Raw genomic sequence first — 17,801 nt, 5'->3', positions numbered from 1 at the left:
CTTATGAATGTACCACTTGCATGCTGAAGAGCTGTTAACACCCTAAGATCAGTGGAGGTTATTTACCGGGTCACAGAAAATGAACAACACATACTGACAAACATGTGAGATTCATTCAGAGAAAAACTAGATGGATGTGACAACTGATGAGACATTTGGGACTGTTAATTTTGAATACTGGGAAATGGGCCTGGGAACCTCTTGAAGTGTAACTGATTTGAATACTCTAATACTTTGTGATCTTTAAGCTACTAAGTTTGTGGCAATGTATAGTTACAGTAGCAGCAGGAAGCTAATTTAATGTCTTTTAGAATTGGAGAAGTACTTACCCTTCAGATTTGTATATCTTATTCTAAGTAAGTTATACCTAAAAAAAAAAAAAAAAAAAAAAAAAAAAAAAGGAAAGAAAATGCTATAGTTGTCCATGGTAGACAGAAAAGATCAATAGACATTTATGGAGCCAAGAGGCAGTCTATGTATACATTATCTCCCCATTTCATGTCACTGGAACTCTGGGGAGAAGACTGATTTCTTTCCAGCTAGTTCTGCATTTAGTGAGAGATGCTACTTTGGTAAATAAAGTGAAGAATAATCAAAGAAGACATGTGATGTCAACCTCTATCCTCCATATTCCCACATGTACCCCCCCCACATGCATGTGTAGACATGTGATATCAACCTGAATTCTCCTCATGTATTTATGCCCACATGTACCCCCCCCACATATGTAGACACGCGATGTCAACCTCTGTCTTCCACATGCATGTATATCCACTTACATGTGCACCCCTCACACATACACACATACAGATCACATGTATGCACAGAGAAACTTTCTGGGGCTTTTAGAGGAAGATTGCATGAATATGTTTGCCAAGTTGAGATAGAATCTATTAAAAGAAGTAAGCATTTGCGAAGGTTGATTTTCATTAGCATATGAGCTTTGTTTACGAAAAAGCATCGTCGAAGGATGACAACACAAAGCACAGGCTTGGAGGACGCATTTGCAATGCTTGTCACTGACAGAGATATCTAAAAACACAGGAGGGAGAGGCTGTGTTGGAAATACCAGTCCCCATGCCACTTCTCTAGGAGCTTTAATCTGAATATTGTCACGTTTGAACCTCCTGTTGTAACAAGCAAAATTGCTTTCTAATTATTTCTCACATTTTATTATAGAAAACCTTCCTACCAGCCCTGTCAGACACCTCAGCTCTGGGAAATCTGTGCCACATAGCATGGGTGGTCCACCGGTGTCTGCACAGAACATGGCTTCCAACACTGGAGGGGACCCCACACACCATGATCCTGGCCGCTCATCAGATACCCCACCATCCCCGGCAACAGCAGCACCACAGAAGTGCTTTGTACACATCAAGGGCATGACCTGTGCGTCCTGTGTGTCAAACATAGAAAGGAGTCTTCAGAGACATGCTGGTAAGAGAGAGGCCTGCGGCCATGTTGAACTTGGAAGTGCTTTGTATCAACTCTTCATGGACTTTATTTATCAGTAACCCAGAGAATCTGGCAGCAAGCCTATCACATGATAATGTCGATGTTTGTCTAATATCCCTGTGTGATTGACATTCTGTCCCTTAAGAAGCATTTTGTCACAAAGTGTATCTCTGAGTACATTAGCCATGAAAGTCTAGTCAGAAGATCATGGTATGTTCTATGGAAAGATTTCTTCTCAATTAGCTCTTCCAAGTATTATTCAGTCTCCTACTCACATCCCATCAGTCCTTCTCTAGAAAACACTAGCCTGTGCTTAAAATTTCCAGTTTTGGATACCCTGTGCTATTGATGATAGAGGCTATAAATAGTATGTCTGGTGGGTTTGCCCCCCAGATGTTTATAATATTGCTCCTTACCTAATCTTGCTCTTGTTTTTGTTTGGAAATACTTTGATCGAGACTACTTGTACCACTGGAATGGAGTCGACCCAATGCTGCATGAGACTTTCTGCTCTGACCCCCGGCCCTTTCAGTCTTAATTTAGGGTGCCCTGTTTTCCCAGCCTCTCATTCACTCTTTAAAATTACCGCTGCTCTTGAGTTATCATCCTAAATGGGGGTGTATTGCGGGAGGACCTTTGTCAACAGTGGTCTGGTTGCAGAGAAGTTAAAATATAATTTCCTAGGCCGGGCGGTGGTGGCACACGCCTTTAATCCCAGCACTCGGGAGGCAGAGCCAGGCGGATCTCTGTGAGTTCGAGGCCAGCCTGGGCTACCAAGTGAGTTCCAGGAAAAGGCGCAAAGCTACACAGAGAAACCCTGTCTCGAAAAACCAAAAAAAATATATATATATATATATATATATATATATATATATATAATTTCCTAGACCTTATGTTTCTGTGTCTGACTTTAACTTCTTTCTTCTCTCTTTTATGGTGTAAATTTTCTAAAACCTATCCCACCTTTCCTTTATTTGAACATGACTCTTCTCCTTAAACTAATTGAATAGCATTAGCTGTGTGGTTTATAGGTTTTTCACTTTTCACTTTTGGAAATCCTTCAAAATTTGAGAAGAGTAATAAATAAAACCGTTTTTGAAAATCTTTGTTTTTCCCCTTGTACTGCCAGAAAGGGAGAGAAAAGTGTGCCCTTCCCGTGACTTGGCTGTGACCACTGCAGCTGCATGCCTTGCTCTGATGCACGTGCCACAGTGGGCCTTCTAAAGGCTTGGCATCCCCAGGGGCTGGATGGGCATTGGGAATCTCAGACCCACCAAATCAGAATCTGATTTAACAAGGTCCTCAGGTGGCTCATATGGCCATTAGTATTTGAGACCCATTGTTCTGGAACAGTAGCTCACTAACCTGAATGTAAGTTAGAATCACCTGAAAAACCTTTTTAAAATGACATTGGTACTCACTGGGAGATACTGAGTTGCCTGGTGTGTTAGGAGGCATCAAAGTTGTTCACGGCTCCCCAAGTGATGCTCAGGCCCAGCCAGTTTTGAGAGCTAGTGCTCTAGAGGATTCTGAGGGGGCTGTTTTTCTTGGTTAAACTGTGCTGACAACAATGGCAGCCCAGTTGCCATGCCCAGTCTCAGCCGTGACCCGATGGTTCCAGGTATTCTCTCTGTGTTGGTTGCCTTGATGTCGGGAAAGGCAGAGGTCAAGTATAATCCAGAGGTCATCCAACCACCCAGAATAGCTCAGCTCATCCAGGACCTGGGCTTTGAAGCAACAATCATGGAGGACAACACAGCCTCTGAAGGTGACATCGAACTGATTGTAAGTACAGTGGCTATCACCTAGAGGGTGCCGGCTGTGGAGGGGGTAGGGGTGAGTTTATGACGGGTGTTGTCCTCGTACTTGCTGGCTGCTGGGCTGTATGCTTTGTTTGGTTTGACCTGTCTAGTTTGGGAAGGAGTGAGAGCAGGCTATTCTACTGGGTATAACCGGGGTCAAGAGGGAGAGACGGTGAGCATAAGAGTTTAGAGATGAGAAGGCATGAGTGGTGGGGGAGGCTCATTGTGACACAGTCCTTCATGTCTAAAGCTCAGCGACCGGCAGGTATTTCTAGACAGAACACCTGAGTCCTTGGAGTAGTGAGCTTCATTCAATGACATATCAAGGGCTGTAGTAGGTAGACCTTGGCCTAGGATGCTTAAGACCTCGGATTCCATCCTGTTTTCCCCCAAATGAAACAACACAAAGATGGAGAGGACTTGTAGGCACACCAGTGTCTACAGGATGAGTGACCAAGAGTCCTAAAACAGTAGAAGGTGAATTCCTAAGGGAGTGGTTGTTCCCACAGTGTTTTTCTGTACATCTGCTATTATAGCTGCGTGTCAATAAGTTACTGAAAACCATAGCTGATTCTGGTATTTGCTGTGTCCTCTGTTCAAAGCATGTTTGTAGAAAATGCTTTCGTGTAAACAAAGGGAGATGTAAAGACCACCCCCCCACAAATTGAGTGGTATTATTTTACTGAGATAAGTGGGGCCCTTGCTTCCTTGTGTACTTTGTCCCTGCCATTAATGGTAAGTAAATGTTTGAAGAAAAAATATGGAGGACGTGAGGTACATTGAGCTCCTGATACGTGGTATTCCCAAAAGTGCGCTACCCTTTGTGCTGGTTCCAGGGGCTGCGTGTTAAAGGGCAGAGTTAATATTTACTGGTTACAGCAGGCATCACGAGATGGAGAGGAACCCTGATGCAATCCTGTAGGACTCATCACACATAGTAGATACCTTGGCCCCACTGAGACACTGCACAGAAAACCTAAATCCAGAGACAACTGGGAGATGACTCAGGAATAAATATTGCATTTACTATGCAATCCTGAGGACCAGAGTTCAGGTTCCCCAACACAAAGCCAGACGGGCCCGGAGGACTTCCTGTAATGCCAGTGTTAAGGAAACAGACTATCCCTGTGGCTAGAATAGCTGAATTGGCAAGATCTGGGTTCAGAGACATACCTGCCTTGATAAAAATAGTAGAACGCACTCAAGGAAGACAGCTGACGTCAGCCTATGTTTTCCACTCACACGTGTACACCGTGCATACACATACACACAGAAAATAACTAAATATGGCCGGCAACAGGTACCGTGGCTAAGCGCGCTTGCTACCAAGCCTAAGACCTGTGTTTGATCCCCAAAACCTACATAGTGAGAGTAGAGAACCAACTCCCACAAACTGTTCTCCGACCTCCACATGTAGGCCTTGGAAAGTGCCTTCCCAGATTCATAAACCCACACAAGTCAATAAAGAAATAGAAATCGGAAAAAGTGAAAACTCTTTTAAGCAATGTGCTTCCCTGTAGCCTTCTTTCCTTAAGCTAGCCCTTGTGCCCTTTAAACAGGGTCTCATTATGCAGCCATGGCTGGCCTGGAACTTGCTGTGTAGACCAGGCTGGCCTCAAACTCACAGAGATCTTTTTGCTTCTGCCTCCTGAGTGCTGGGGTTAAAGGTCTATGCCACCGCACCAGTTGAACATTCTATGTGAACTTCTGTATCTGTTTATTTGTTTGCACAGGCTAGGCGTGTGCTCTGCCTCTGAATTATACCCCAGCCTAGAACTTTTGCACTTAATTCGTAGTCTAGGCCATCTGATATGTTAGATATGTTTTTCAGGGTCCCAGGACACAAGGGTATGGCAGAGGTGCCATAGTTAAAATTCTTGCCCTGTCGCTGCTGGGACATTTGTTAGCCTGGTCTCCAACAACTTGCTTCACTGTGCAGACCGCAGCTGCTCGGCGTAGACCCTGGAGCCAGGTTTTCAGGGTTCAGGCTTCAGCACTACCCCTCACTGGTGTGAGACGATGCACAGGTTAGTAAGCCTGTCGGCGCTTCAGGTTAGAGGCCTCCCTCCTGGGCCTGATGAGAATGATAGAGTGCCTAAGGCAGTACCTTAGCATGTTGCAAATGTGTAATAAAATTATTATTGCAAAAATGAAGGCGAGCTTAGGTGTTCCAGTGAAATACCTGTGGACTTGTTACGTGTCTGTTAGTGCAGCGCTGAGAGCCGGTGAGCAGTTGCCTGATGGTCCTCCGTTTCTTGTCCTGTTCTTGGGTGCCGTGCCGAGCTGACTGTTGAATGTGTCAGTAACAGGTGAATTCCCGTCTTGCTCCCTAATTCCAAATGAATCTCTCGTGGCTCATGGGCCATGTGTTCTGGAATTCTGCTGCATACTTGGAAGTGCAGTTCCAATCACATTGTCTTGATGGTCATCACCTTTCCGGTCGCTTTGTATCAGCCGCCAGCGTAGCCACACTTTTCAGCTGAGTGCACCCCTTCATGCCGTGGGTCCAGCCAGCGCTTCAGGCTGTCCTCCTCCTCCCTATGAACCCAGTGCCCTGCCAGACCTGACTGCTGCCGGCTGCCTGAACATCTCCTGCTAGGCTGCCTTTTGATCTTTCCCTCTGTGGTTGTCCTTGCCGTCACCCGTCCACACCCTCTCTCCATGTTTTAGGAGCTGCTCATATTCTGCCCCCTCCACCAGTCATTGTTTAAATCCTGTTCTCTTGACGATGTGGCACTGTCATTGTCTCCATTGGAGCCCGCGGGGCACCAGAGCAGAGGGTCCAGATAAAGGTCCAGGTATCAGGGACACTGGAAGAGTTCCAAAGATTGTGCCAAGGGGCACTTCCATGTAGTTGATATGCAATGATTGGTGCAGTGTTGCTGGTGAGAAAACACAATGCAGAGTCTGTCCCAAAAGCTCATTCTTAGAAAGCCAGACGCCAGTCCTTGGTCTGCAGCCATTGGCTGAGTGATTGCCACTGCCTATTACGGAACTGGAGGGAAGCCACTGAAGCCACTGGATGCTGATAGGGAGAGCCTCTTGCACGTGGATTTAGGAGTAGGAGTCCAGTGTCCTGGGAAGAAACTGTGGAGGCGGAAGTAACTGCCCGTCAGATCCCTGAGGTACATTGGAAAGGCTCCTCTCAGTCCTGGGATTTTTGCCCTCTTGTCTTGCAGGTCACGGGGATGACCTGTGCTTCCTGTGTTCACAACATAGAGTCCAAGCTCACGAGGACCAATGGTATCACTTATGCCTCCGTGGCCCTTGCCACCAACAAAGCCCATGTGAAGTTTGATCCTGAAATCATTGGTCCACGGGATATCATCAAGATTATTGAGGTAGTTAAGTCCTGTAAACGTTGTGACCACTTTTACAAATCGTTGAAGAAAGGTAGTTAAGCCGAATTAAAAAGTCATCTAAAAGCTATCGACTTTTCCAAAGAGTAGTAAGGCCGCTTAAGTAATTGGAGAAGGTTAACAGGTTGCCCGAGCACAGTGTCTGTCAGTGAATGGGTAAGAAAGAGATGAGGCCGGGCTGGCACGGGGGCCCAGCAGGTGAAAGTGCTCCCCGTGCCAGCCTGACAACTCATCTGATCCCTGGGACCCATAGTTGGCAAGACCTGACGCCCCAAAGCTGTTACGCCCTGACTTCTACATGTGTGCGCACACATTACACTCCAGACAGTTTTTTAAGAGGAAGAGATGAGAGGAAAGAGACATTACTTTTAGTTTTAAATATTTCCTGAAAATCGTCAGTCTTGACAAGCTACCTGGTGTGGAGAGTTAAGTTGCCCAATCGCCATTTACAAATATTATTTCTGTCTGTGCCAAGTGTGTGCAGATTCAGGAAATGATGGCACTAGGCAGATAATTCCACGCTCACCTCCCTGTGAGGCTTGTAGGGGAATGTGGTCATCTTTGCATCAGGAAACAGAGGGTTCATGACTGTCCTTCTTTCCGCTCTCTCTGTCTGTCCACAGACCTCCCATTTCCTCCTCCATATTGATATTATACCAGACCTTGAGAGAATGACCATCCATAGTGATTGGGATGGGTTAAGACAGTCCAAACTAAGTAAGATTGATCTGTAGCAGCCAGGGGTAAGGGTTAATTATTTAGTGAAACTGAAACTGATTGCTTATGAAATGAAATGTTACATCGGACTTAATGCCATGTTATCCTTAAGTTTTTCTTCCTTGGTCATGTGTATATAGAGAGATGTTTGTTGTGTGGCCCAACAGAACTTTTGAATATGGAAATGCTGCCTATGTTTTTTATACAAGTAGGCAGTATACAGTCAGTTCATTAAATGAGGATAGAGCCTCTGAGGTGTCAAGTTCTTGCTCACTGATACCCAGCTCACAAGAGGGAAGATAGCACTCTCAGCTTGATCCCATTCTACTGTACCCTAAATCTAAGAGACTAGTGTCCACACATCACTCATGGGGCTAAGGAGTCACCACGATGCTATGAACAGAAAGGAGAGTTCTCAGTGGGAGTCTTCAAACACGTCTCACTTCCACTTGGACTTTTAATACCCTTAGCTGCCTCCATCCTGCTCAGTGATAGGTGCAGCCTCCTGGACCTCGGTCCTTAATAGAGAAATATTGGACTGTTGCCTGGATTCCAGGCTTGTGACTCTGGGGCATCTTTTCCTGATACAGCTAAGCTGGAATTAGTTATGAGAGCATGTCTTTTATTGCCTTGAATGCCCTTCTACCATGGCATTTCACTTTGGAGATGCTCGGCGCCAGCATGCTGGGCCCTCTCTGTTATGTTGAGAAGACATCTTCTGGCACCTTTCCTCGTGTGTATTCACAAGAAGCTGCAAAGACATAATGCTCAGATGAAGTGGGTGGCAGCTGAGCTTGAAGAAAGCACAGGGTAGAGGTACAGTCTGTGAGGACATCGAGAAAGCCACTCTTCAAGTAGAGAATCCCCGAATACAGTAGGAAGTTGCTTGGCTTGAAGCCTAGAGACCCACACTGGACCCAGTACTTGAGCATCCTTGTTCTCTCTGGCCCTTGCTTTCCTCATGCATGGGTGAAGTACCAGACCACAAGGCGTCTGGAATTGCAGCTCGAGAATCTTTTGAAGTCAACCCTGCTCAGCTTTGGGATCCATTGAAGTTAGTGTGCCACTACCAACTAACTGCCTTTACTTAGGGTAGGGAGAGGATTGGCCATTCAGTGCCACGTCCGCAGGGTGGTACAGTCTCTCAGCACGGAGAGTACTGAACCTCTGAACAGGCTTTGGCAGAGATTTGGGACAAAGAAGTGATGAGAGGAAAACCTTCAGTCACCAGAAGAACTTTGAGACTTTAATTTCCAGTGCTGGAAACGCTTTCCACCTGTGCACATTTTAACCAGTAACTTTCCCCTTGTTCCCCACCTGTCTCTCTTAATCACAAGGAAATCGGCTTTCATGCTTCCCTGACCCAGAGAAATCCCAGCGCTCATCACTTGGACCACAAGATGGAAATAAAACAGTAGGTAGAAACCAGAAGGTAAACGGTAGCCTTGTCTAAGTCTCCACCCTCTTCTCACTGACTCTGGCTCATGAAGATGCCGTCATACTCGACTGTGGCCCAGCCACCCCAGCTTCCTGGGTTGCCTTCCACCTGGGATGTCATTAGCTGGGACCATACTGTCTGTGGAAGTTTCTGGCTGTTGGCAGCATCTGTCTGTACTGCCCAGCTTGATAGTGTACCTGAAATGCACTAGTATGAGTGTAGAACTGAGGTTTTCTTTTTTTTAAGTTTCACTAATTTTAATTACTTTAGTTACCTGTAGTTGGTGGCTGACATGCTGGATGTGCTTTAGCTGGGACAGAGGGAGGGGAAGGTTGGCTTTTTCTTTTACAGTCTACTGAGGCTTGATTTGCATTAGCTCTAGCGGTAGACTCTGAAGCCAGTCCTCAGAGCTAAGTGGAAAGGAAACAGCCGGAGCAGGGAAGGACACCGAGCTCAGTGACAGAGCGTATGCTTAGCATGCACAAGGCCCCAGAATCTCCAGCACAAAGTGGGGGTGCAGGGGGTGGCCCAGGATGCAGATACAGGTTAATTCATAGTTTCAGACGGTCACTTAGTCTTTCAGCACCCTTGAAGGCTGCTGTTGTGTATAGCACAGTGCCTTAGAGTGGCTCCTGGCCTTGCTGGGAAAGAATGAGTGAACTATGACGTCAGTGGCTTAGGCAGATTCTGGTCTGCCTAAGGTCTAGGAAGCAGGAGACCCAGTTTGCAACTCAGACAAGTGTGTTAAGTGAAGGAATCAGCAAGGAGTGAGGGTCCTTCTAGGGCTTTTGGAGTACCTGTAGCTTGGTCCGGTTGGCGTGCCCAGGGTGCAGGGGACTGTCAGGTGGGAGTTTGGGAAGCAAGTGGGTCTGCCTCTTGGACGGCCTCAGGCAGCAACCTGAGCACACAGGATTGCAGGGTCTACATTAGGATACAGAACTTAAAAGTCTCTTCAGTGAAGGTTCCATACTGCCTGTTTGGAGTATCATGCATGTTGTAGCTCCCATGAAGCGCCCCAGAAGGCATCTGTTACCCTTGGTTCTAAGCTGTTGTGTTTATTGACAACCTCTCTAATCTTATACTGTTATTGTAAATAGTTGTTTAAAAACTGAATGTGTAAATAAGCTTATACTAATAAAATACTATTTCCATCCATTTCTTGCTTTGAGGGGAATCTGTGTAAGATGACAAAGAGAACTCTAGGCTGCTGTAGGCTAGGAGTGGTAACTAGCTCCTTGGAGCTAGTTCTCATCTTCCAGGCCTCAGCTTATGCAAAGGCAGAGCTAAGTGCAAACATCATTGTAGCAATGCCTGACCCTGTGGATTGATGGTAGTGTCAGGGGTGAGCCTCACTTCTGTTTTAGTCCATCTTTAAGTCTAACCTGGGACCAGTGCCCAGTGGTTCTGATGTGTCTGTGTTGCCGATTTTGCCTTGCAGGTGGAAAAAGTCTTTCCTGTGTAGCCTGGTGTTTGGCATCCCTGTCATGGGCTTGATGGTCTACATGTTAATCCCCAGCAATATGCCCCATGAGACGATGGTCCTGGACCACAACATCATTCCAGGACTGTCCGTTCTAAATCTCATCTTCTTCATCTTGTGTACCTTTGTCCAAGTAAGTATTGGAAAGCCTGGCAAACCGTCTCTGCTCTTGAAGTGTGTCAGCAGCCCTTTAGCTTGGTTCCAGAGCTACTTCGTTGCAACTTGGCTGCTTCACCGCTGGGTAGCAGCTGCTGTTATTTCTGTCTTATGACCAGAAGGGAGGGCAGTGTAGAGGGGAGCTGCAAATGCCAGAACTGAGAAAGTCCTGGTTTCACTGTCAACCTCACAGGTAATTGTAAGTGATTGAAACTTGTTAGAACAACAAGTTCTTCTCCTTGTAAGCTTGGTGAGCCTGTCTGTTCCTGGTGTGTGTGTGTGTGTGTGTGTGTGTGTGTGTGTGTGTGTGTGTGTGTGTGTGTGTGTGTGTGTTTTACTGGTGACAAGACTCAGGACCTCATACATGCTAGGCAAGTGTGCCATCACTCAGTCACAGCTCAAGTCCCCATCTCCCTGCTGTGCTTATTATTTAATTTAGTGTACCTTTGTTGTTAGAATTATTAGATGAATGGCCCTGGAGCTCATGCTTCTCTTGAATGTTCTATGCTGAAAGGCAAAGCCATGGTCTTCATCTTTGGATACAATTATCGTTTAACACAGTCAGGCTTTGTGGAACGTCTGCTGTGCATGCAGGCATCTATATGCATAGAGAATGTCTTCATGTGTGCGTTTTGGCATATAAGACCAGGACTATTTAGGGGTAACCATTTGTAGGCTGAATTATTTGCCTAGATTTTCTTTTTAATTGAAAATGGGCTTTGCATTTATTGTAATCAAGGGAAAGGTATTATGACTAATTACACCTTCCTTTGGCTCAGTCCTGTTCTCTAGTATTGCTGTATCTTCAGGAGTTAGGCGTTTATCTCTCCTATATCTCACAAGTACAGCAAATGTGTGTGTGTGCATGTTTATGTGTATGTATACATGTTCATCTACACACAGACACAGATGTTTGTTAATGGAAGTGGGTTATGGTAGACACTGACAGATGCTGGCTCTTTTATTGAATTATGGACATGTGCCATTGGTTTACCTTCTCTCTAGAAACCATTTACAGTAGAAACGAACCATCATCATCATCGTTACCATTCTCTATGGACATTTGCATGGCATACCCGCAACTTAAAGGTCTCATATCCACTTCTGTGGCCAGTAGTGCTCTGACCAGAAAGTATGCTCCACTGGAGGAGGCTGAGGCAGAGCGTGTGTCCTCCGTATCAAATAATCACCAAGAACAGAGTGGTATCAGATCCATACGTGAACCTAACTACTCATCATCCTGAGGGCTCCTGGATGCCCCCTCTTTGTCTAACCTTTGTCTCCCTCCCTGTCTTTCAGTTCCTTGGTGGGTGGTACTTCTATGTTCAAGCCTACAAGTCTTTGAAGCACAAGGCAGCCAACATGGACGTGCTCATCGTGCTGGCCACCACCATTGCCTACGCCTACTCCCTGGTCATCCTGGTGGTTGCAGTGGCTGAGAAGGCTGAGAAGAGCCCTGTGACGTTCTTTGATACGCCCCCCATGCTCTTCGTGTTCATTGCCCTTGGGCGCTGGCTGGAGCATGTGGCAAAGGTAGCTACAGCTAGCTACAGGTTACGAAAAGAGCTATTCCTTTGGGTAATCTGAGTCTCAGTGCATCGGCAGCATGTGTTGAGAACTACTAATTACATGCGCTATAGAGAATGACAGAGGAATCTGAATCCCCATATAATTAGGGGCTGCAGTCACTAATCTCCCAGTTGGTTGTTCCTTCTGAAATCCCAGCTAATCTGGCTAATTAGTAAAACCTTTGTTCGGGTAATTGTGCAGTGGCACAAACTCTGAACTTGATGCCAGAGGTCACATGGTCTCTTAGTGCCAAATGGATTGTAGTTAATGTAGGAATACACACCTCCACCTCAGGCTTGGGTGATGTGTAGAGCTCTGCGCTGAACCCAGCGTTGGAATGGAGCCTGTAAAAGAGGGCTAAAGAAATTATATTGAGGGTGAAAGAAAACAGCTATTGGGCAGACTGGGATAGAATTCCAGGATCTGCTTCGGCAGCAATGGCCGGAGCTTTCCTTGTGGCGCGGGCATTCGTGGCTGCCTTAGTGGTTAGTGGTGTGGTTGGCTGTGTTTTTGCACCAGCCACCTTTGACACCTTGCTTGTGAGTGTCAGCCCGGGCTTGGACAGTCAGCTCTCATTTTACATTCTGCTTATTATTTCCTAGAGCAAAACTTCAGAAGCCCTTGCAAAACTCATGTCACTCCAAGCCACAGAAGCCACAGTTGTGACCCTTGGTGAGGACAACTTAATCCTCAGGTGGGTTGTGTCCGTCAGTAGAGCCTTATCTGCGTAGTTGACAGCAAGTGTCCATCCTGTAGTGAATGATACTGTTCAGGGTACCGTAGTCATTACCCTGAGGCACTGTCCTATGCCTGCACTGGCTGCTGTGTACCGGAAGCCTTCAGCAGCTCCCTGCCTTTTTAGGGCAAAGGCTAGCCCTTAGCATGGCAGTGGAACTCTCGTTTCAGCTGTGCACGCCTCTCTCAAGCTCATCCCCCTTTCCGTCGCTCAGTGTGGAGCAAGTATAGCCACCCCCTAGCATCCATGAAATTTGGTTCTAGGATCCTCAGATACCAAGTCGTCCCATGTTCAAGACCCTCCTCTGAAACGGAATAGTATTTGCATAGAATTTTATATCCCCCTACATACTTTAAATCATCTATAGCATATCTATGATGCATTTACAATGCAAATGCTATGTAAATAGGTTTTGCACTGCATTGTTTAGAGACCAATGATGTAAAAATATGTGTCTGTTGAGTACAGACAGGTCTCGCGCCACCCCCACCCCCACCCCCACCGTGTGTGTGTGTGTGTGTGTGTGTGTGTGTGTGTGTGTCAGAGAGAGAGAGAGAGAGAGAGAGAGAGAGAGAGAGAGAGAGAGAGAGAGAGAGAGAGAGAAAGTGAAAGTGATTTTTACTGGGGATGGGACCCAGGACCTTTTACATGCTAAGCAAGTGCTGAACCACCAAGCTCCATCCCAATCCTTTTCCTGAATATTTTGATGCAAGATTGTTTGTGTCTGCTAATTTAGAACTCTCAGATACATAGGGCTAACTGTAAAAGGTCCAGTAGTCAGTCTAGGACCAGGAGGATGCTATCTGGGTGTCTTCTGTTACAGAGAGGAGCAAGTGCCCATGGAGCTGGTGCAGCGAGGTGATATCATCAAGGTTGTCCCTGGGGGCAAGTTCCCAGTGGATGGGAAAGTCTTGGAAGGCAATACCATGGCTGATGAGTCCCTCATCACAGGTTAGGTGGCTTGTTTTATGTTCCCTTTGGTGGGTGTCATGGTAGTCACTGGTCCATGTGATGTTGAGTGGGCTCATTGAGTGATTGACATTTGTCTCCTCTTCTCTAGGAGAGGCCATGCCTGTCACTAAGAAACCTGGGAGCATAGTGATTGCTGGCTCTATAAATGCTCACGGCTCTGTGCTCATTAAAGCTACCCATGTGGGCAACGATACTACTTTGGCTCAGATTGTGAAGTTGGTGGAAGAAGCCCAGATGTCAAAGGTAATGATGAAACTTAAAACTCATCATGAAATCCCTCCTTTGAGAAATGATCTCAAGGGGATTTAACTCAGTGGGTACACCACCAACCTAGCATACCCGAGGCCCTGGATCCAGTCTCCAGCAGTGACTAAAATGGAGTGGCAGAGCCACACAGTCCTTTTATCCCTAGCTAGTCCAGAGGTGGAAGCTGGAAGGTCAGGACTTCAAGCTCATCCTTGGCCTCGGCCAGCTCCAGACTACCTGGGCTACACTATACTCTGCCTCAAAACAAAACAACAAAACAAACCAGAAGGTGGGAAATGATCTCAGAGGTTCACAGCACCACCCACCGATTATCGAGTAGAGATTGATTCCTAAACATAATAATGGAGGGCTTGAACCCAAACCTTACTCCTGTCTGTCTTTGTGGGTTGTAACTTCCTGTGGTCTCAATGCTTTATTTTCATAGGCACCCATTCAGCAGCTGGCTGACCGGTTTAGTGGATACTTTGTCCCATTTATCATCATCATTTCAACCCTAACATTGGTGGTGTGGATTGTCATCGGTTTTGTCGATTTTGGTGTTGTTCAGAAATACTTCCCCGTAAGTCGGATGCCTTGGACAGGATGGCTGTCATGCTTTAAGTAACTTACTGCCATTAACCCTATTCTTTTGTGTCTTCAATTGATTGGGCTTTGTTATCTGTGCTGTTTTATTTGCTTCTTTGACTTATTGGTAGAACAATCTAAGCCCTAGTAGGATAATCAGCCTACTCCTGAAGGTCTTTATTGAGGATGCTCACTGAAGGTCAGGAATAGAGCTCAGTGGCAGAGTACTCACCTAGTATGTGCAAGGCCCTGAGTCCCATCATTGGCACTGAAACCCACATACACAAATGCCCTTTGCTTTCTACTCAGAGATAATGTTCATGGCGTCATTTGGCTCCCGGTTGGGATGCTTCAGGGATTTATTGGCCGTTACCGAGTTTATAAGACATAGGTTGTAGAAAATGGACCACAATTTTGATGGCACAATACTATGCTAGAATTTAGGGGGAAAGTGTATTTTTTGATACCTGTATCTACTAGTAGCGGCTTCAGTGTCCTGCCTTCCTAAGCAATAATGCTTCTCAGTGTTGCTGAAAGGGTATATGTCACTACATGCAAAGCTTTTTGATAATTAAACATTTATTTAACAGCAGAGTAAGGGGGATATCCATTTTCTAATTTTAAGAAGTGGGTGAAGAACACTATCTTCAAAAAATGGGAAATACAGTGTATCCTCAAAAAACTGTATGTGCTTTAAGAAACAAGAGCTAATTCTCAAGGACGCTTAGCTAAAGACATTGTGGTTTTTATGAATGGGGCGCTATGTGCGTCTGACACATGGAGGCCCATAATTAAGAGGCCAGTAGTCCCAGGACTGAACAACCAATGAGCCACCAATGCCACCAACTGCCCCACGAGTGGAGCATCATCCCACCTTATCTCATGCCAGTGCTTATTTTAGCTTAGAGTCATGGAGTAAAGAACTAGAGATGGATCCTGTTTCCTCTTTTAAAATAGTTTCTGCCTGCAGATAAAGGTCTATCAGACATGGTGCATGCCATTTACTAAGATGTAGTTTTCTCACTCAGTGTTTTTATTTTAAGTTGAAAAAGTCTAAGTTGAGTACTTGGTGGCATCTAAGAAGCCCCTTGGTGCTCTGAAGAGTGACCTGTGAATGTGTTCCTAGGATTGCTAGTGGCAGTGCCCAGCCTGACTGTCAGGGGAGTTGGGAGTGTGTGGTTCTCTGCTGGTCCATGCTTTGCCTTCTTACTTTGATTCTCATATTGATTTGCAAAATCAGGGTGTGTGCTAACAACTGGGGTACTGCATGTTTTTTTCAGATGCTGTCATCACTGCGGCAGGAATGTCATTTGTAGGGAGGGTTCATGTTAGTTTCCAGAAGTTTATCAGTGCCACTAAAATGCCAAGTGTCAGTAAGAATGACTGTAAAAAAAAAAAATCACATTATCTTTATTTCTTAAAAATCACGTATTTGTTAAGTAGTTTTCCCTTTTACGTGACTCTTACAATATACCTTATGTTAGAATTGTGTCTTTTAAAATGAAAGGATAAAGGATGTAAAGAAGTTGTGATTTGTTTTCTCAATTCAGAAAACACACTTTTTATTGTAATTAGTGAACGTAGCGGCTCTTAGAATAACATCTGACAGCCATAGGCATTATGAAAATGCAGCAAGATGGGTGAAGATCCCAGACAGCAAGTCGTGATCTCACTATGTGCCACCACCCTGTAAAACAGGCCTGTGTTTGGTTTCCTTTAATGAAACATGCACAGAAGAACAAACACTGTTAGAAGTGCCCCCAGTGCCGCCCTTTGCAGCTTTCTGTGGTTAATACATCGGGCAGAGAATATAATAGCGTGACTAAAACCATAGCACGTGTCCTTATGCTGCCCTTTAAATTTTACCGTGTCGCTGGTACCTTTCCGTGCCAGCACACGTAGCTTGTGCATCACCTTCCGGACAATTGCCTAGTACTCCACAATGCCTATAACTTAACTGACCGATTCCCTTTTGGTTGTTCCCAGGTTTTGCTATTACAGAGAGGAAACAGTGGTAAATAGCCTCGTAACATCTGAATGTAGGTTCTTTGGAGAGCTACTGAAGCTTTCATAGTGTTGAAGCCATAGATGATGATGCAGTTGCTGTCATTTCTAATACGCTGTGCCCGTGCCATTCTGTGCAGGTGTCTCTCTATGTGCATATCGACTCATTTATAAGCACAAAGCCCTTTGTGAGATATCACAAATTTTCTACCCGGGGAAACTGAGGCAAAGAGGGGTGAAGTTAGCAGCAGAGCTGGGGTATGACATGTGGTCTAACTCGTGAGTTTGTGCCCCGTCAGGCAGGGTCTTACGTGACTCTGCTCCTGACCCACCTTGCCTCTCTGGGGGAAGCTATAGGAAAAAGTTGAGGAAGTAGGCAGTGAGGTCAACTCTGATACTGTAGCTGCACAGAATACGGTCATGTTCCCTAAACTCCGCTCGCGGCGTTCTCAGTTCCCACTGCCCCACTGTGACAGTCTGAGTGTGAGATTCCTCCCCGAACGCTCCAGCTGATGTTTCTCTCCTCCGCAGAACCCCAACAAGCATATCTCGCGGACAGAGGTGATCATCCGATTTGCCTTCCAGACGTCCATCACTGTGCTCTGCATCGCCTGCCCCTGCTCCTTGGGACTGGCCACACCCACAGCAGTTATGGTGGGCACTGGGGTGGCTGCCCAGAATGGTGTCCTCATCAAAGGAGGCAAGCCCCTGGAGATGGCTCACAAGGTGAGCCCCTGTCAGGTTCTGGCTGTCCTCTGTGGGCACTTGGCTAACACCTTTCACAGAGTCCTTATGAAACTAGTATCTCTGTACTGTTTCTTAGAGGAAAGCCTGAGGATGAGTGTTGAGGATTGGCGTCGGAAGCCATGACTGCCTGGGAGTAATGCAAACCCAGCAGCAGTTAACGGTTGTACACTTCACTGCTTCATGGCTAGTCACTGACTATCTCATATGGTAGATGTGATTCCTAAGGTCTTGACTCCAGCAGATTGAGGTTAGGTAACCTGCCCAGAAGCCTGCAGCTGTTAACGCAGTCGCCAGCTCACACGGTTGGGATTAGCCGAGACCTGTGACTTGGGTGGAAGAGCGATAATAAGACTCTTCGTTTAGGTCGGTGTGGTGATGCGTACCTATAGTCTCGGCTCTCAGGAGGCTGAGGCCGAGAGATCATGAGTTCACGTTTTACCTGAGCGGCTTAGTAAGACTGTATTTAAGAAAACCGAAAGTCTGCCTTTTGCCCAGCCCACCAGTCTACGCTCCTGTTCATTTTCTGCGCCATTTG

General features: G+C 46.0%; 1 protein-coding gene across 2 annotated transcripts in view; it reads left to right on the top strand.

Moving 5' to 3' along the window:
* The window catches only part of Atp7b (ATPase copper transporting beta), a 73,425-nt gene that overhangs the window by 42,739 nt on the left and 12,885 nt on the right, over window positions 1-17,801 (top strand). The window contains exons 3-13 of one of the 2 annotated variants that reach the window (XM_052751780.1): window positions 1,180-1,437; window positions 3,077-3,240; window positions 6,437-6,598; window positions 8,671-8,747; window positions 10,210-10,384; window positions 11,707-11,940; window positions 12,579-12,670; window positions 13,536-13,663; window positions 13,773-13,927; window positions 14,376-14,510; window positions 17,051-17,245. In XM_052751780.1, coding sequence (XP_052607740.1) covers window positions 1,180-1,437; window positions 3,077-3,240; window positions 6,437-6,598; window positions 8,671-8,747; window positions 10,210-10,384; window positions 11,707-11,940; window positions 12,579-12,670; window positions 13,536-13,663; window positions 13,773-13,927; window positions 14,376-14,510; window positions 17,051-17,245 — 1,775 coding nt within the window. The remainder of the gene's footprint in view (window positions 1-1,179; window positions 1,438-3,076; window positions 3,241-6,436; window positions 6,599-8,670; window positions 8,748-10,209; window positions 10,385-11,706; window positions 11,941-12,578; window positions 12,671-13,535; window positions 13,664-13,772; window positions 13,928-14,375; window positions 14,511-17,050; window positions 17,246-17,801) is intronic. The other variant, XM_052751782.1, reaches the window with a different exon arrangement.

The sequence above is a fragment of the Peromyscus californicus genome, unplaced genomic scaffold (genome assembly GCF_007827085.1).
Source record: "Peromyscus californicus insignis strain IS unplaced genomic scaffold, ASM782708v3 Scaffold_23__1_contigs__length_62951481, whole genome shotgun sequence".
NCBI classification, from domain to species: Eukaryota; Metazoa; Chordata; class Mammalia; order Rodentia; family Cricetidae; genus Peromyscus; species Peromyscus californicus.
This window is presented reverse-complemented; position numbering and strand designations above follow the sequence as displayed.